The 20,434-nt window shown below is 34.0% G+C and overlaps 2 protein-coding genes across 2 annotated transcripts; both read left to right on the forward strand.

Annotated features, from left to right (window-relative positions):
- The first annotated feature begins 1,060 nt into the window (after window positions 1-1,060).
- Window positions 1,061-2,932, forward strand: LOC123708096 (E3 ubiquitin-protein ligase RNF181). The gene is made up of 3 exons (XM_045658602.1): window positions 1,061-1,355; window positions 1,824-1,998; window positions 2,279-2,932. The coding sequence occupies exons 1-3, from the start codon at window positions 1,222-1,224 to the stop codon at window positions 2,411-2,413; spliced, it is 444 nt and encodes a 147-aa protein (XP_045514558.1). The 5' UTR covers window positions 1,061-1,221; the 3' UTR covers window positions 2,414-2,932.
- Window positions 2,933-3,048: 116 nt separating this feature from the next.
- LOC123708095 lies at window positions 3,049-20,035 on the forward strand. Its single transcript, XM_045658600.1, has 23 exons — window positions 3,049-3,189; window positions 3,259-3,362; window positions 3,807-3,915; window positions 4,233-4,295; window positions 4,675-4,861; window positions 5,689-5,789; window positions 6,012-6,104; window positions 6,425-6,457; window positions 7,091-7,129; window positions 7,204-7,254; window positions 7,569-7,695; window positions 9,282-9,420; window positions 10,199-10,325; window positions 11,221-11,454; window positions 11,913-12,837; window positions 13,301-13,456; window positions 14,021-14,144; window positions 14,483-14,619; window positions 15,980-16,003; window positions 16,336-16,503; window positions 16,742-17,185; window positions 17,580-17,836; window positions 18,289-20,035. Exons 1-23 carry the CDS (start codon window positions 3,179-3,181, stop codon window positions 20,015-20,017), a joined length of 5,382 nt encoding a protein of 1,793 aa, XP_045514556.1. The 5' UTR covers window positions 3,049-3,178; the 3' UTR covers window positions 20,018-20,035.
- Window positions 20,036-20,434: the final 399 nt, after the last annotated feature.

Raw genomic sequence — 20,434 nt, forward strand, 5'->3', positions numbered from 1 at the left:
CGATAGCGTAACATGAATAAGGAACACCGGACGATTCAACATTACGGTATCATGGAAGCGACGAAGCAACCTCATTCTTGTACCTACGTCAAACTAGTTTTGAGATGCTGCGCACTCGCATTAAATCAACAATTTGATATTGGTTGGATAAGATTAATCACACTACATTGGTTTGAATGGATCACATAATGGAAAGATTATTTGATATCGCAATAATGACATAAAATAAGTAGGACAGAGATACCTCCTTATATTATGTACTACGCAGGAACATTTCTATAAAAGATAATGGAGTATATACACGTCGAATTCATAACGCCTGTCATCAGTTTTTTTGAAGTCGGTTAAAATCCTGATTTTTAAAATATGTAGTTGACAGCTCAGCTGACTGAATTTTTTCAATTTAAGTGTACATCTTATATTGATTATGATATTAATTTGTTTATGGGACTGCTAGTAAGAAAATATGTGTTTTTGAAGCATTAGCATTAAATTATATAAAAATCGTGACAATTTTTAACAGAGATAAATTTTGTGTTGCGACATGTAAGTTTGCGAAGCATCACTTAAAAACTATATACCAAAAAAATACAATGTCGTTTTAAAAATAAAACGATATAATATCATCAACATTGTATTCCGTTCTAACAAATTAAACATAACGTTCAACTTTAAATAGCAAATTCTAAGTCTAGGTCGGGTCAGTGTGCAGTTTAGGAAAGAAACTACTGCTTGGTTTAGAGTTTAGATATACATAGAGTAAAATTAATTTCTTTTGCTAATCTTGACAACATACGAGTGATGGCAACTTAGAGGTTTACCCCCAAAATTTTGGGCGAATTGAAGTGTATTGGTGGTTTATAGAAGGTTCATTTATTGAAGAGGTATTTTATACAGACCCAAGACATGCATTTATATTTTTTTATTAATAAACCCATGTTTCTATACAATTTATATGAAGCTTAGAACTAAACCAAATATAAACTATTGAATTTGGTACTAGGGGGAACATTCTCTAGAAGTTGGCATCATTGTATTTGACAGATAGTGTAAAACTAAAAGTCACCAACAATAGTTTTTTTTAATTGAAAACTTCGAAGTAAACAAACTCATCAAACTTTCGGAGTGAAATACAATTTCCACAACTATATACATTTTATTATTTAAATTTCAGTGTAGTAAAAGTTTCTGCCATTTGAAATTAGTTTTATTTGTGTAATCATGACTGACTATTTCCAAGAGATGGGATGGAGAGAATTACAAGACGGTGAGCAGCCAAATCACTTTTTACATTTGGCAAGACTCTTGATGGATTATAACATATTTGACGACAATTTTACTGGAGAATGGCCTAGGTAAGAGATGGATGTCGGTTTTTTGATACCACATAAATAATGTGTAACTTTTGTGGTTGGCTTGCGTTACCCATACATATATGCTCTTCTTATATATAGGCTTCAATTGTATCACTTTTGATAATATTAATCTATTAAATGTTTGAAATAGATGGCTGTAGTGGCCCACAGGTAGTTATTTTTATTAAAGATTAGCACTAATAACTGTTAAGTAGCTACAGTTAAACATTGTTCAATACAATTAAGGGGGTTGATATTTTGTTTATTACTTAATTTGTTATGTTGATTATATTATAATGTCCATGTTTTCATTTAAATCTTTATTAAACAATATGCAGATATTATGTATATACAGAAGGCATAGGATAAAATCTTGAATTTAGTATATTAAATAGGAGTCCCAGTAATTTTTTAAACCCCTATATCTCACCAGAAATAATATTGCAGCTGCATATATTCCCATTTCAGATTACCACCTCCAGCATCAAAAGAAGTAGTAAAAAATTTAGCTGATATTACTATTGAAGTGGACGATAAGAATTGCCCTATATGCCTAAAGAATTTTGAAAAAACTGAAAAAGCTAAGCAAATGCCTTGCAACCATATTTTTCATCCTACATGTATTTTGACTTGGTTGGAAAAGGTATTTATATATCCTTGAAGTTAGATATATGTATGAATTTATCTGAATCTAACCAAAATTCTTAATTGGTAAAGTTAAAGTAATTTATTTCAGTTTTTAAAATAATTCAAATATTTGTTCCATACTAAAAATAAAATATTTATGTATAAGCATTTAATTTTTAACAATGACTGCTATATGTATTTCTATCCTGACAAATCAATATCGATTTTTAAATTAGCTTACATTTTTAACTTAGATTTCTACCTTAAAAAGTAAATAATGTTTTTATACCTTTCAGACCAACTCATGTCCATTTTGTCGCCATGAACTACCCACTGATGATGTAGCATATGAAGCATTTAAGAAGGAAAAGAAAAGAGCTGAACAAAGAAAAGAAGATATAGAAGTTCTTCATAACTCTATGTTTAGTTGATACTTCTATCATATAATACATATCGGGTATAGGGCAATTATAAATAAGATTAAGATTTTAAAAGTTTAAAATGTCTGTACCATTTACTAATCACTCCTTTTATATAATTATTATGTATATTAAAAATCTTAACTTAGCGCTTCCTTTGACTCTCATATGCTAATATTATATATGTTTCTGACATAGGGGAGTGATACTTAAATTATACATTAGGTAATATAGTTTTTATTTATTCTGCACATTTATTTGTTTGAGGCATTCAATTTAAAAAACCTTTAATAAAAAAATTAAATAATATGATAATAATACCATATATATTTAATTTTTGAGATGTAGTATGCCGACAGAAAATACTACCACCACTTGTGTTGCAGATTAAAGCATATTGTGAGGTATGCTGAAAAAGCAAAATTAAATATGTGGAAATTTATTTTCACAATAAATTAAGATAACAATTTAACTCAAATATGTTACTGTTATTGTGATCGCAAATATTATATGTACCAATTTAAAAAAGAAGCATTTAGAAAAAATATTTTCTTAGTGCTTCTTTTTTAAATTGCAATTATATTGTGTACTTTTTGAGGGGAAATAGTGGTTGTCAAAAATCTAAATAAACACTGTCACAACTTCATCTAGAATTTATTGTCATTTTTGTTAATAGAATGTGTCATGTATCAAAATATTGTAAAAAATTTTAGTTAAAGAAAATAAAAATTTAAAAATACAATAAACATTTTAAAATTTTAAAAACACAGAGAAACAATGAAAAAACGGTAAGTGTATGTCACTAGCGTCTTTTAAATGTTATTATAAGAATAAAAATAGAAATGTGTAATTTTCAGACTCTGTAAGTGTCCACCAAAATTGCAGCAAGTGTGCAAAGCAAAGCAAACCGATTGCAAAGATGTTTCCGAAATCATTGAGGCTCTTACATATCAAGCTGAATGTAAGATTTTTAATTATGAACTTGCCTGTGACTTTGTAATAAGGATCCCTTAGATTATATCTTAATAATTAGCTTGATCGGTTAATGTGTAACGAACAACTATAGGATTTGTCAAACTTTGTATTATTTACTATTTTATCAAGTTAAATCAATATTATGTTAGTGTTATCTAAAATGTGTGTATGAGTCACTACTTACTAATCCACGTGATGTATGCAATGGGATGTTAAATAATTACGCGCCCTAAAATTGCTCATCACTAAGTAGACATTTGTCATTTCCCGTTATTATTTATGTATTACCAAAGACAATGGATATGAATGTATGAAGTTTACGGTAAATTTACTAATCACGGATAGGCGTTGATGTAAAAGTAGTCTTTGTGATTGGCCTTATTAGTATATGAAATTTAACTAAGAAAATATTACATTGATATTTATCTAGGTTCAAAAAAGGAGAAGAAATCTAAGCCACCTACTTTTAAAACAAAACCATTCAAGCCAAGGCATTATAAGGATACATGTGTTCCCATGGCGCCCTCTATGCATACTAGGTAAGGGTGGTTTGATGGATTAAGACAACAACGTGGACGCTTTCTATAGGTTCATTAATTGGGGAAAAAGAGCGCTTTCGTAAAGTTAGTATTTAAGTTCAAGCCGAGAAAAAAATGAAAAAGATTATAAGTAAGTTTTTTCAAACTATATAGTTTTAAGATTAAACAGAAAGCGTCAGATTTAATTTTATTCCTAGCATTTGATACTGTTTACTGCATATACGACAATGAAGGAGGCAGATTTTTATATGCCTTTTATTTATTAATTCCTAAAGCAAACCGCTGAAATATTTAAAATTTTATGTATGCCGTTTCAGGTTACGATACATAGGTCATTGTTCGGCAGAACCGCCACGTAAAAGATCTGAAAGCGCAAAAAGGTAATCATTCTCGAATGTTATTTACTGATATCGTTAAATTCCGTAAAAAAAAAACCAAATAACTTTTCGCCATTTTTATGGTATAGTCCAATTACCTGTAGCAACGTCTGAATAATCACATACACGGTGATGTGCTGCAGTTTCAGCGCCATAAAAAACATCAAAATTACCTTATTTAAAAAACACCTACTTTTATACGAGTTCTTTCAAATACTATTATTTTCTTATGTACCTCCATACTTAAACATTCATTTTAAAATATTGTATTTAATATCATTTAAATATAACGAACATAGTCAAGACAAGCCACAGATAGTGTTATAAATAAAATCAATCGAACCGAAACAACTCGTCTAAACCCACGCTTTTTTATTTTCAGAAAGAGATACCCCGGGATAGAGGCTACTTCATCATCAGATGAAGGTAGTGGCATCATAAGAAAAAGGAAAAAAAAAGAAATTAAAAAGAAGAGGGTGACATACTTGGATTTGGTGCCGGCTGATATATCTTTACCTGTTCCGCCTCCTATAGTCAAACACACGTCATCTGACAAAGAGATTTTTAACGTAAGTATATTTCTTATATCTATGGAAATTGTTATTGCTCTCTATAGGAGGTCTATTAAGTCTGAGGTAATTTTTTTTCCATTTAGTTTTTGTATTTTATTTGTGTAATCTATAATATTTTGTTTGTGTAATTCGAGTTTTTAGCAAACGTTAGTATAAGTCCATGGCATTTGAAAATGTATGGCCTGGTTGCGTTATTTCCACTTGCTGCGATGTTTCACTTGTATATTGAATAAAATTAAATCTAATAACGGAATCTTACCCTTAGTATTACAATATGATAATCCGTTGTTTATTATTATTTGTTATATGATCTGCAGTGTAGTGCAACAGTTTTGGTTTTAACGTGCGACTTTCATCCCTGAAGTCGTAGGTTCGATCCCCGGCTGTGCACCAATGGACTTTCTTTTTAAGTGCGCATTTAACATTCGCTCGAACGATGAAGGAAACATCGTGAGGAAACCCAAAAAGTCGACGGCGTGTGTCAGGCACAGCAAACTGATCTTCTTGCCTATTAGATTGACAAATAATCACGAAACAGATTCAGGCATCGGAAGTCCAGACCTATAAAGGTTGTTGCGCCACTGTTTTTTAATATAAACTACGGAACAGAAAACCCACTCTTAGCGATGATAATTTTGTCATCATATCAATTAACAAATTATACATTTTGTTAAGAAAACACTTTTTAAACGGATTGAAAAACTTATAATTATAAACATAATTTTAAATAATTATAAGTTTGTAATAATAATACATAGCTTCTTAATGGGTAAAAGATATGTTAACAAACGACATTACTATAAATTTTGTTGTTTTTACTTTAGGTCGCTAGTCCTAAAACGAGTGGTGAAGTCATTAGTGCTGAAAAGACTGTCGTCAAACTAAAGGATTATAAGCCGCCATTACCACCGAATGCGGGTTATGAGTGAGATGATATAATATAATATATAATATTAAATTGCTTTTTAAACGGCTAAAAGTAGTGACAGCCTATGATGATGATGATAATCATTAGGGTTGTCTTAGAAACCCCAAGCACCGTTTATTACTTTCGGTTTGCAATTTGACCTTTATTATCTTAATTTTTTATTATTTATAAGTAATAATGGATTTTATTATTATTGTTTAATTCTAAAATTAATTCCAGATTGTTTAAGCCACACAGTGGTATAGTGATTAACAGAGATAAATCATTTGTTCCTGATGCCGTGTACGCGCCTGGCCCGAGAAAAATTATTAGGTATATTATTTATGTTATTGTTTTTAAAACATTACCCTGTATTAAAAAAATAGATCTAAATAGATTTAAATAAAGTACTTATTTCTCTCTTTATACTAAATTGTGATTACTGTATATACAAAACGGTATCGCTTCAAAACTGAAATTATTGAATATTCTAGAACGTCAATCAAACATAATTATAGCTTTATTAGTAGCTGTAAAAACCATTTTTAAGTGTCGAATGTTAAAAAACGGACTAAAGGTAATATTGACATAACTCAAGTTGAAATTACGTAAACTTATTTTATTTAGACAAATTTTAATTATTTTGGTTTCAGTGATAAGCCGAGAAAACCGTGTCATAAAGGAGGGTATGCATCATATCTTTGAATTAAAATATATTTTACGTAGTATGTAGGAGAAACAACAGTAGGGGAGGAAAACAACAGTAGGGTAACTGTTGTTTTTCACGGCTCCGTTATAAAAGCTAACATTATAACATCTAGATTTTTGAGTTTTCAGATAACTATTTCTATTTGGTATACATAGAACCTAAACATGCCTTGCAAATCAGTAAAACAGACTACTAAAACTATAATATCAACAACTTTGCTCGTTCGCAAAAGCAATTCTTCTCGCCTTTTATCTTCGAAGGATGAAGAGGTGAAGAGTACCTAATGCCTAAATTAAAAAAAAAACTCATTTAAAAGACATGATTTGAAATTATATAATCCATATTTCTATACTAGATATAATAAACAGAAAATACGGGACTGTAAAAACTATTTGACTATTGTAACGCTTATCTTATTCCTGTTTGGCCATATATTTATTTCCAAAATATTAAAAAAAATAATGTTCAGCCCTACCCGGCCCCTAGTCCTAGGCCCCGAAGTCACCACAATTCCGTAGACTCTAAGGCATTTTTTATTATAGTAAAATAAATATGATAAGTGCAAGCGAGACTTAATTATGTGAATATAACAATAATATTTTCATCTCAGGACTTGCTTAAGAAAAGACTGTCCAAGGAAGAAATGCAGGTAAATATGATTCCAGCTTTCTTATTTACGAAATCAAAAATAATGGTAGTAAATGTGAAATAATATTATTTCAGAAAGTATGCAGCTCTGCAGAGAAGGAAACAAGGTCTCGGCAAAGATAGAAGGTAAGTGAAATGAGATGGAATCCATGCTCAAAAACGTACTGGATTAAAAAAAAATTACATGCGATAATGCGTCTATGGTTAAATTGATTATACTTCTATTATAAAATGTGGTCTAAGCATAATGCCGGACTTTTACTGCACGTTGCCATAGCAACCGTTATAAAACCATGTTATCAAAGTAAATTTAGTCCATACTATATTTAGTTAGCGTTTATCTCTTTAAGGATATGAAAACACAAAATTATGAAAAAATCACAGCTATATACTTTCTTTATACGTATACCTTAAATATATGAAGTATTCTCAATTCCCAGGATGACTGAGGTCCCCTATACAACTTTGGGAGTCACTGACGGCAAGCCAAGAGCGAGAGGGACTCAGAAGCATTTAAAGGATGATGACTCAGTCTGTGGCTTGGACGAGATTCCTAAGCCTGAACATGTATGCTTTTTAGTTTATGTAAAATACGATCACTTTCTGAAATATAAAAATTCACTTTTTGCAAGTTACTTTATCCTTTGGCGAAGGGATGTTTAAGTCTAAAAATACATTCTCGCGCTAAACAAAGTGTTAAGGGCTGATTTATAACATACATCACAAGAATATTATTAGAAGGGAACTTTTTTATACTATAGGATCCTAAGATCTAACCACTGACTAGCGGTGACGTCATCGTACTGATTGTAGATGCAGGTACAATCTGATAGTCAGATGTTTAGCGAAAGTCTCGAATGATCCCTAGGAATTAGATCGAAACCAATTCTTGATCTAATCACCTCTTGATTCTTAATCAAATGATGATCGAACCTATCGTGTTTCGTCTGATACACAACAGAATCTTCTGACATTTTACTGAAGATACATGTACATTATCTTAATATATAATAAGGCCGCAAAAATATAGTTTTTGATACATAAAGAGAGTGTACATATGTACCTTGGTAATAATAGACATATGTAACTTTATAATAATAATAATATACAGCTTCGTTTTTATTACATTTTATATATTTATTTATTCATTTAGGAAACAAAACATGACAGCAGAATGTTATTTAAGTAGACAATACAATACAAAATATTTAAGTATACAATACAATACAAAAGGTATAAATTAGACGACATGGAGAACGACAAACATACTAGTAGCTATAACAAAGAAGATAGTTACAAGGTTTAGGACTTTAACCTATTCTTAAATAAAGCAGTAGAAGAGTGCGAAAAAAGATCTATATATCTATTAGTAGCAGAATCCAAAGTAGAAGACACCTGTGAAGAGGCTCGCGGAACCCAATGTTGGTTATATACATTATTTATATCGCATATCCTAGCTACTTTCAGTATTTATTGTCGATGGAAATCCCCTCACGGGTAAAGGCCTCCTCCAACTTTTTCCAACCGACTGTCTGTGGTTTAACTCTGTTACTAATTCATAATTGTTTAAGATAAATATATCGTGTATGGCTAGGGGATCCGATAGATAATATTCAAGGGTTTATTAAACATAACGAGGAAATTAATTAACTTTTCAGTAACTTTACGTAAAGTTCATTTGTCTAGCCTTAGAGCCATTCCCGACCCGGTGATAAACCACATTATAACTTGCTGATAACGTCTTATCATCATTAAACCCATAATGTACAGCCCCTTATGGGTCTAAGACTCCAGATCTTTCTTTATCGCAATCTATCTTGTAAGCGTCCAACTCCGAACACGTATGGCTTTCACAACTCCTCAACAACGCAGCCATGCTCTACCGAGTTTTCTCGTGCCACCAGGTTGTAGATTCAGTAAGGATCCTAAGGTTCTGCAACCTAACCACTTGAGCATTACATTTTACGAATTGGACGATGTTGGCGTTGTTAAGCACCTTATATAGTTTTCATTAAATAGCGAAACACCGTTCTTGCTAAAAGGGCCAAAAATTTGTCTTCGTATTTTTAAGACTTTCTGGTGATTTATTATATATAGACTACACAACGACTGCACAATGATTTATGTATTGCAAAACACATGCGTGTTTCTAGGTACACATACCGGCGAATCTTAAAAGGGGTACACTAGAGACACATTCCTTGACCGTCCTGCCATGTACCAAAGAAAGGAAGCCTGACGTTCATTACGGCATTTTGACTGGATCGTTCAATATGTATGATACAAAATTCGGTAAGTTGTTGTTCAATTTTTAACATACTTCAGAAGGAGATTATGAATTTGATCGGTATTTATGTAATATTAAAATAACAGAGTGTCATGAGCTATTAAGGTTTCCAAGAACTTGTGCATAACGTTGTTGTCCACAAATTTCTCAGAAATTGTGTTTAAGGTCATTAATTTAGGGCGATTATACCGAAATTATGCTTAGGATAAGGCTTTCAGGTCCATAGTCTAATTCGTATCACAATATTTTTGAGCGCTTTTTAACGCACCACATTAGCGATGTATGTCTGAACAAATTAGAGTTAAGTACCTTCAATAAAAGAGCGTACGAGCTTAAAAGGCTGGCAACGCACTTGCGAGCCCTGTAGCAATGTCTATGAGCGTCACGTAACATCATGTGAGCCTCCTGCCCCCTTATAAAGAGGAAAGATTTTATTTTTTGTTTATAACAAATATACTCTTAAACTTCTCAAAAAATATTTCACCAATATATAGGCATTATCAGCGAGGAACATCAGCTATATAGAGATACACATTAACACACACACACAAATTAACACATTAATAAAGCTAAATAGTAGTGTGCAGTACCAATGAGGCATTCAGTATGCTATAGACACTAGGGCAAATCTTGTGACCACTGCATTGATTGTTATACAACATAATCACCAAATTAACACGACTGAAATTGCAGGAAACTAATATTATATAATATTTTCATTATTTTGAGCAGAGAGACAATCACCTATTTATTTATAAATGTTAATTTGTTATTTATTTCCAGGCGGACGTTCAAGAGGAAGACAAGCCCTCACCATGAGTGTTATGGCATATTGCTTAGCGTTTCACTATCACCCAAAACAATGGACCATGAAGTTAATTGATAATTTAATAGATGCTGGGGATCAATGGTGAGTTCATTTTAAATGTTTTTTAAAGGAGGTTATATTAGTAATAGCAACGGTTCGTATTTACTTTTAGTCTCTTATAGATCCCCCTATAGATAGCTCCCTAGCCTATATATAGAGCGGTGTTGGTTTTGAGCTTGCCACTCATCATCAGCTCGTTGTTACGAACCCCTGAGCACCAAAGGACTTTCTTGAACATTTCTCGACTTTTGTGAAGGAAACTTAAACCCAAAACAGGAGTGTGTCAGACTCAGAAGGTTGATCATATGTCTTATTTGACTTAATGTTCTATTACCCCAATCGCGTTCGGTCCTTAAAAATAAAATAAATCAATGGCTCTACAACCTTTTTAGATCTGGGCCTCAGATTTCTGTATCTATTTCATGATCATTTGTAAATCTATGAGGCAAGTAGGTGGTCAGCCTTCTGTGCCTGACGCATGCCGCCGACTTTTTGAGTCTAAGGCAAGCCGGTTTCCTCACGATATTTTCCTTCACCGTTCGAGCCAATGTTAAATGTGCATTTCGAAAGAAAGTCCATTGGTCTACAGTCGGGGATCGAACCTACGACCTCAGGGATCAGAGTCGCACGCTGAAGCCATTAAGCCAACACTGCTCATGTCCTCGCTAAGCCTCGCATTTTACCACACTCCCAGTCTTTCCGGCCCATTTTGCTCATCTGCAACAGTACGATGCCAGGTATGGGATATGATTAGAATCTCTTCAGACTGTATGGCCTATCCATTTCCACTAACGTCGCTTGGTCAGCTGATCAGTGTTGATCACATAATTGGCTATTAAGATATTAAATGATCACGAAAATCCAGAGCCGCCAGCCGTTGTAGCGTTGTAGGTGACGGTAATATAATAGATCAATGATCAGATAATGATCATTTCAGGTACGTGCAATGTTTGGATAAAGTCCACGACCACTCCGCGGTTCAAGGGATCTGTGAGGTTCTACCTTTTGGGAAGAAACAGACGTTAATACTGAATGGAAAGCGAATGCAGGTGCTACTAGGAGAACCCGAAATTGTTGGCTACACAATGTCACTTGATCCAACTGTTTATAATCTTTGTCGTGGGCTTAAAGCATTTTTTAAGGATAATCGAGCTGGCGTCGTGTTGACCAGGTTATTGTTTTAATATAAACTGAATAAAGTTTTTGCATGATCAATTCCGCTTTCACTAAGAAGGCTAGACCTAATTGCATCCTCTAAACAATTAAAAATGAAATCGTATACGTGTAATACAAATTTGTAAATTAACAGACTGGTTAAAACAGTTGCTCGTACGGTGAAGGAGAACATTGTGAGGAAACCGGCATGCCTTATAACTTTTGCCGGAAAGCCGATGAAGTCGACGGCGTGGGTCATAGACGGCTTATCACCTACTCGTATATTAATAAAAATAAATAATCACTGATACAGAAATTGTTTTTTTAGTTGATCCATATATAATTTGTTAATAGAATAATTTTATTAAATTACCGTTACAAAATAATAAATCTCTGAAACCTTACCCATTCGTGTAACAATGAATACTATTTTTTTTTACTTTCATTTTAGACTAAGTACGTTAAACATTTCAGAGTGATGAAAGTTGTAATATGGAGAGACAAAGTTTGCTATTACATATTCGATCCAGCCGGTAGAGATTCGAGAGCCTATTCGAACTTCTCCAACGGCTGTTCCGCTTTAATAAACGTGAAAGATCTATCGGCGGTCGCTGATGTCATTCTGGCTCGCAGCGTTGTTGAAGATCAGAAATTTGTACTCGCCCCCGTTAAAGTGCTGAAAATGATTGACGAGAAATGCGACGAGGACTTCGAATCTGATAAGGAGTTAACTCAAGCTGAGAAAGCGATGATGGGGTACAGGATTTTGAATGAGAATTGCGCCATCGTGAATGCTAACATGCATTTGGGAGATCGGTGTTTTGAAGACGCGAAGTTTCGTCAGGCGATACCCATAGCGGTTGTGGCTATGACGTACGCCAAGATATCACCCCCTAACACGTGGTTCTCGAAGACATTGGACAAAGTCTTACGTCTGGGCAACAAACTGTACATGGATTGCTTACACCCGAAAGTTATGATCGACATGACCATCGACAATATTCCGAATGAAGTCATAGTTGGGCCGTATGCGTGCGAAATAATTATTTATAGAGAACGCGTTAAGGGACAATTGTTTACGACGAAAGAGTGCATCTTTAACATTAAGTCAGGGTTAGAAGATTTCTTCAGCCACGAGTACAACAGTGGAATTTTAGATTTCAATAACTACGCGTTAGCCGTCTGGAGGCAGAAAGAGATGTACTATCTCTTCGATCCTTACCCTCGGAGTAACGACGGTTTGAGGTCGGTGAACAATGGGAAAGCGTGTTGCTGGATGTTGCTAAACCCAGAGGCGATGGCGTCTGTGTTTACCAAAAACTGGGATTATATGCCAGCAACGACCCAGTTCTATATACATGCGTTTAAAGTATTGAAATTGAAGAAGAGGGAGGCAAAGGTAACTTTTAAATATTAATTAAAGCTAGTTCTAAGAAATAATGGTTGAATTTTTATCCAATATCTATTCCCCAACTAATATTTAAAAACTCATATCTGCGTAAATTGTAATGTTTATTAAAAAGGAAATGTCAAACAATTATGTCACTTAATACTTTAAAATTGTATTTAAATTGCAATGTTTCATTAGTATATAAATCCTAACCTTTCAATGTTTGTCTATTATGCATAACAGCTGAAGTGTTGATTTGAGTGAAATAAACGAAAAACAATTTGTGATTAGTTATTTTACCCTCTGTTATGACATGGACTACCTTACCCAGTCAGTCCTTACCCAGCCAGTCTTATTTTTTTTTAAATATTCTATACAGACGGAAACAGTTTTCACCTGTAATCAATTATTTATCTGCATAATGCACGTGGCGAAGATGATCATGATTTATTGACCGCATAAATAATTTCAGACTCAAATCGTGTGTACCCTAAGTGATGAGCAGTTACCGGGGGCGAAAGGGAAATCGAAAAGAAAAGTCCTGCCCATGAGCAAGGCTCAAGGTGATGGGAATGAAGTGTTTCACGACGTTATGCCGAGGGAAGATTTTGAACTACCACCAACAGGGGTACGTATTACATAGGTTTTATAGGTAAAGTTTTAACTTAGAATTTAGATACTTCATAGATGCTTAGTCAGAAACAATGTTTAACTCTTCTATCTCTTTCTCTTAATCATATTATTATTAAAGGCTCAGCTTGGTAAGCAAAGGAGATGCTAAAAAATATTATACTCAGTCTACAGTAGGGAAATCGGGAGATCACGGCTGAATGTGGGGGAGACGATGGGAGTTTTAGTTAGTTTTAATTAAACAGATATTTAATCCTAAAATGTATAGAGTAGATTGATAGTTTTTGATTTACATTCTTCATAAGCCCTGTACTAAAAATACGCTATGAATCAACTGTTCGAATTTCCATTAAACTTGAATTTTTTATAGCACTCACTCGTTATGAAGGAAAACATCGTGAGGAAACCGGTATATCTTAGATTAAAGTCGAGGGTCAGGCATAGAAGGCTGATAAACTATTTGCCTATCAAAAAAACATGATTACGAAACATATACAGAAATGAGACCCAGGCCTAAAAGGTTGTAGCGCCACTGGTCTGTCTGATTGTGATTTTTTCGTAGCCTCAAGATGAAGAGCAAATGGGTGATATTATATCTTTAGTGGACAGCATTCAAGAGGATTATCTACCGCCTATTCCACTCAGGTATAAGAATGCTGCTCCGGAACCACTTGAAGAAAAAGTTGGTATGTAATATACAATATATTTTTTTTGTTAGCTTAAACATGTAGAACTATTATCAGATAAAAGTTACCATAAAGGCTGAGAACGTCCTCTGGCATTGAGAGTGCTCATGGGCGGTGGCATAATTTAACATCAGGTCAGCCTCCTGGTCGTTTTCACCCTATTTTGTACAAAATACCTCGAAATACGGCGCCTTTGGTAAAGTTATCATAAAGATTATTTAGGATATCGTTTCATGCTTCGTCAAAGCTATATACGTATGTATGTATGTGGACTCAGTTTCCGCACTTAGACTCTCAATAGGTCCATTGTGCGTAAAGCTCGTCGTGTTGTGTAACAGTGAACCTGGACTCTCCTACGGTGTCTGTGACCCAAGTGGTGCCTCCGTGGCCGAAGCCCCGGGATAAGAGCAACGACCTTCCGGAGCCCGACCCAGATCCGGAGCCTACGCCCCCGCCTACACCTCCGCCGGCGCCGGTATATATTTTTATTGCCATAGTTGCCTTTCTAAGGTAACCCTAACATAATTCACGAAATACGCCAAATTAAAGATAAAAATGTGTTTCAATTACTTTACAACTTCTCGTGAGGTCAAATTTTTTAAGCACGTAATTACGAAATTAAATCATGACGCAGTTATACAAGGTCTGCTGAAGTCTTATTTTTTACTTTGTTGAAAAGTTACACGGTTAATTACACGGCTTCAGTGACCTTTACCAGAAAACACTGACAAAGATATGTATTACTTACGTAGAGTTCACGGATATAATTTTAATTGAAAATATCACTAAGTCCAATAGATAACATATTGTCTGTGTGTGTGGGTGCATATGTGTTAAATGACCAATTTGGTTATTGTGGATCAAAGATATCGTCACCAATAGGATAAAAATATTAAAATGACAATAATCTGTTGAAAATGTTTTGTAGATGACAAATCATTGTTCTTAACCTTCAAACCTAAACAACAGAATTGTTTGATATAAAAAACATGTTGTTCGTAAACTTAACGTACAATGTAACGTATAGCGTGTCGTAACAATATTCGTACTTTTATTCGTTAAGTAATGATTCTAAATTATCATCATTATATAATAATAACAAAACAAATCAAATCAAAATACATTATGATTATTAAACGTAATAGAAGAAAGCGCAATTATTAACCAAAGCAACAATAAAAATAAACGGTCAATTGAGTCGATCACAACACTTCCTGATAATCGGAGCATTCCCTGACATATATATATAAATGAATCCCTATTTCCCTTGGTCACGGGCTTATTATTTTTTTGTTGTGTTCGTTATTGTAAGAAGGTTCTTATGAAAGAAAAAAATAAGAAAATTGCGCGGAAAATTAGACAATTTTATGAAGTAATCCAGACTTGTTACAGCAAAAAAAATTTTTTCAGAGTATAGCGCTTTTACAATTTAAACTTTTTCATGTGTCCTTATAGCGATTGACATAACATTGACAGAATGCGTGCTACAAAATAATATTGTCAAAGAGGAATAATTAATAAATCCATTTTCACATGGTCAGTTATATGCCCCGTGTCGAAATACCCAAAAAAACTATTTATATACGCGCCAGAAAAAACAACAAAGAATGTTGTATATCATAAAGCATTACACTTGTTTCTGAAATATTTTTTTAGTAAAATTTTACCAATTCGAAATTAATATTTATAGTTAAGACAGGACAACGTGTGTGGGGTCCGCTAGTATTAAATAAATAAATCGGTTTCAAAGTCACCGAACAGCAATAACATACTTTCCTATAAAGATCATATGACTTTAGAAATTGTTAAATTGAACTATTGGATGTCTGTTTCAGCCGCCGGAAGGAGGAGCAGAAGAGGTAATATTTGTTTAATTATTTTTTAGTATTTTAAATATTTAAACGCGTATTGTTACATTGTTGAAATTATGCAACTACTTTAATATACAATTTACATGTTTCATGAGACGTGAATATTTTTTGACAAACCTTTACAAATTATGTAGGCAAGGTATTATATGCGCTTTTACATAATTAGTTTTTTTTTATAAAAATAACAGATTTACATACATCAATGTGCCAGACATGGTAGCAACGCACACCTTCTTTTTTATAAATGTAATATTTTTTGTTGATAATGGAATTGATGAATGATGATTCGTATTAAAGTAGCACTAAATATAATATTTAAGGAGGAAGAGATGGGCGAGGAGGAAGAAGATGAGGAGACTATGAAGAGAAAGAAAGAGGAAGAAGAGAGAAGAAAGGCAGAAGAAGAGGAAGCCAGAAGGAAGGCTGAGGAATTACCGCCACCGCTTCCCCCGCCGCCGCCCTCACCGCAGCCAGAGCCTGAAGTACCGGTAAATAGTACTTTTAAACGGTTGAGCTATTATTGAATTTCGTTATAGGTAATAAATAGTAAATCTTGCTTAATACATAGTTAAGAATAAAATAAGACACCATACACTTTTAATTTCACATAATTATTAACTTCTAAAAAATGTATTTATGCCGTTATGCTTATATTTAGACGAATAGTCAAAAAATAACTCTTCTTTGTCTTTAACTCGAGCACTGAATCTCCCTTTATTACACCAGTTGGCTCCAGCCGAAGTGGTAGAAGACGAGGTCCAAACCCTCCCGGCAACCAACGTCGACCGTCACATTCTATTAACAGAGGACGCGCGTTACCGTTCAAAATTACGCCAACTCCGTAAGAAAATGACCCAGCCTCTCGCTGAAGATCAATTAGAAATCAGTCCCGACGAAGAGCTGGCCAAACCCAGCAATTTCAAGAATCTACCGGACAACACTCAAATCGTGAGAGGAACGTCGGCCATTAACGACACGAAGACCTTGGATGTTTTGCCGTTTGCTGCGATAATGGCGATTGTGACGTCATACAAGTACAGTGTGAACACGTGGACCATTGGTATTGTTAACTTTGTCGTGGAAACGGCGAAGAAACTCCATGAGAATAAGCAGCAGAAGTTTCAGCTCGCCCCTGTTCATGTCATACCGAAGATTGCTATTGGACATCAGGTATACCATAATCATATTTGATAACTTTTCTTCGATGATAATGCATAGATTTAAATGTGGTCTTAGAAATGTCATCTTGGTGATATGAATATCTTAAATGTTTTTCTTTCAGCTGTCAAAATTTACATATGACAAATGTAAAATACTTGTACTTTGAAGATTGGTCTAAAAAGTTTTAATGTTTACGTTCGAACAATCTGTATAAATATTAAAATCACACAGAATCGTCACACGCTAAGCACTAAGCTTATTTTCTAGTCAAAGGGAAAGATTCTTAAAACTCTCGTATGTTAAAATCTTTCCCTTACAGTCATTAAATTTTTTGATGCTCACAATTTTTAGTTACCTACATGATATTTGATCTTTATGACACCAAAATTATTGTAATATACAGGCATATAGCGCAGTTATCGACGTAGTAGGCGAAGGTCCGACTTGGCAACTAGAAAACACGTTGAACCGCAAATTCTTCTATAGAGGTGACCGTGGAATGGTTACGACCGCTACATACAGCTGTGCATTTTTTAAGAAAAATGGCCTTTTTTATCTATATGACGGCAGTTCATGCAGTCCCATGGGTTTGAGGGATCTGTCTGGGAAAGGAAAGGCGTGTTTGTTAAGATTTAGAAATCTCCACGATATGGTGGTGAGGTAAGAAGGAGTATTTTAAGTTTTCTTAGAAAATTGATTCCGGAAATAAATCTGCGTTGCCAATGGGGAAAGAGGTACACATTTTTTGAGTTCGTTCCTCATAAAAAGTAATCAGTCTTTTGTCTATTATTGTGAAAAAGAGATAAACATAGAGCATAAACAACAAATCATGAAAATTAGTATAGCAGTTTAAATATATCAAACTATTAGCTTAAAGGAATACTTCGTGACTGAATAATCAATATGAGTTTGTTGTGGAAAAGTTAAAACATATTTTGTATGAATTAATATAATATTTTATAAGGAGCAACTCATATGATTAATTGTATTCTCAATATAGCACTGTTTTAAAAAGCTCCCAACTTCCTTTCGAGTTATTCATATAAATAGGCATAGGTCTTAATCTAAATTTAACTATTCAATTAGAAAATTTAAAACATAACCTTTTCCAGGATTTCGTATAACAAAGATGGCAATAATCCCGAGCAGCAGTTTGTTTTGAGCAAAATTATCGTACGGAGACTTTTGAATGAACCGCGTCTCCAATTACCAGAAGATTACGACTTTGAAACCGGCAGACCTAAGTCTGAAAAATCCAAAATGTCTATCGTGGACTCAAAAAGAAGCTCCTCTGATAAGAAGAAATCGTCAATTGATGCAGAACCAAAAAGCGAAACGGCAATCGGATACCAAATAATCAATGGAATATATAGGATAGAAGGAACGACATCTTTAACCGATAAAAAGACATCTACAGATGTTAAGGCATGTCATTTTGTTTGTCTCATCGCGATGTTACTGGCAACTATGCACCCAATAAGAACATGGGATCATTTACTAGTCGACACGTGTATAGAAAAGGGTTTGGAGATATTCGAGAAGGCAACGAATAAAAGCATTTGCGAGAAGAGAGTTATTAAGAACATAATTCTAGATGGAAAATTCATTAACGTGAACATAAAGAAGATTCTCGTTGTCAACGATAATCCAGAGAAACGTCTCGACCAATATATAAGAGCGGTTTTGAAACGGCTTCGCTACGTTATAGTTCGGTTTTCCTCCTGCAATGTTGTTATTTGTCAAAGCGAAGGCTATTATCACCTGTTCGATCCGTATCCGCCCCCATCTGAGAAAACAGAGCCAAGCGAAGCTGAGAAAAAGAAGGCAGCTGAAGCAGGTACTTCTCTGAAGACCGCGGCCTCGGTGGCTGCGTGGACGCTCTACCGATCTTTAGATGCTGTCCTCGCCCGACTTATTCTAATTGCTTCAGAACCAAACTCGCCCGAATTTTATACTTTCGAGTTGACATCCGTCAAAACTGCTCCAAGGCATTCCGCTTTGAATTACAGGTTGAGTCCCCTTTTCAAACCAGACGAAAATCCAAATACACCCTATTTAAGACGAAAACGAGTGCGTCCTTTAGTAGATGAGAAAATGTATTGGTTGAATATCGAAACGATTCCTTGGTCTCGTATGAACCCTGTCAACGATTTGGGTTTCGAAAGAAAGACTCCAAAAGCGATGTGGAAGGACTGGGATATCGAATTTCCTGGCGATTTGTATTCGCTTTGGGGCTCAGTGCATCCTAAAGACAACAAATTTGAACAGATGCACCGTGGACAGCAATACTTAGCCACTTGTGTTGTTGGACTTGTTATGACTAAAGCATGTAGCCTGAGCGCTTGGACTGGTAGCTTTCTTGATGGAATTGTCGAAAACGGCCACAACTATCATACAAAATGCCATACTAAAATAAGCGGGCAACAGAACCAAGAAATCACACTAGAGTATCTTGATTCTAGTTATGATGATATGTATCCCTACTCATTCTCATTCAAATTTGATAAAGTTATATTTGGTTTTGTTTACAATATTCAGCCAGACCGTTTTAATTTAAGTAAAGCATTGGTGTACTTTTTTGAAAAAAATAGCTCTGGTATATTAATAAGTCCAGCAAAAAACTTGGCTTTTGGGAGAAGTGATTCGTCATATTTTATGTTTGACTGTCAAAGTCATGGTGCTCCGGTATTTTGTCCTGGTCAGGGGTCTTCATACATTTTGAAATGTGAGAGTCTCAATCGTCTTATATATTGCATCGCAATTACTTTAAATATAAGGCGTCATGGGCAACAATTTCATCTATTTAATATAGAGGTTACTCTTACAGAAAAATCTAAATAAAGCTATTTTGAAACAAAAGTTTTTAATTTTTTGCAATATGATAAGGCATCATATGTATCTATTGTTTCATAATAAATGACTATAATTTCACAAGTGGTAGACATTTACCCATAACCAACATTTATTTGCATGAAAGGTGAAATATGCCTCAATCTGTATAAGCATTTAAGCAATAATTGAATTAGATTAATTTGCTGCCTGAAAGTGTGTATGCATAATAGTTTGGGTACTTCTGTCAAATACCTAATAGTATACAGTACATAGTAATATTTATATGTTCCTAGTCTAATAATTAATTTGAAAGGTACTAGAGCTCCAACTTTTTAAGGTTAAGCATACTTAATATTAAATGTAAAGGCTAATAATATCATAGTTTATGGATACAGCATTTGATTATATCAAAATTATGTAAATACT

This window comes from Pieris brassicae, chromosome 4, assembly GCF_905147105.1.
Source record: "Pieris brassicae chromosome 4, ilPieBrab1.1, whole genome shotgun sequence".
NCBI lineage: Eukaryota > Metazoa > Arthropoda > Insecta > Lepidoptera > Pieridae > Pieris > Pieris brassicae.

Coding starts and splice junctions, on each gene's coding strand:
- LOC123708096 (XM_045658602.1), top strand. CDS start 1,222: ATGACTGACTATTTCCAAGAGATGGGATGGAGAGAATTACAAGACGGT. Junction 1,356..1,823: donor TTTACTGGAGAATGGCCTAG/GTAAGAGATGGA, acceptor TTCCCATTTCAG/ATTACCACCTCCAGCATCAA. Junction 1,999..2,278: donor TTTTGACTTGGTTGGAAAAG/GTATTTATATAT, acceptor TATACCTTTCAG/ACCAACTCATGTCCATTTTG.
- LOC123708095 (XM_045658600.1), top strand. Junction 3,363..3,806: donor TCTTACATATCAAGCTGAAT/GTAAGATTTTTA, acceptor ATATTTATCTAG/GTTCAAAAAAGGAGAAGAAA. Junction 16,004..16,335: donor CGGAAGGAGGAGCAGAAGAG/GTAATATTTGTT, acceptor ATAATATTTAAG/GAGGAAGAGATGGGCGAGGA.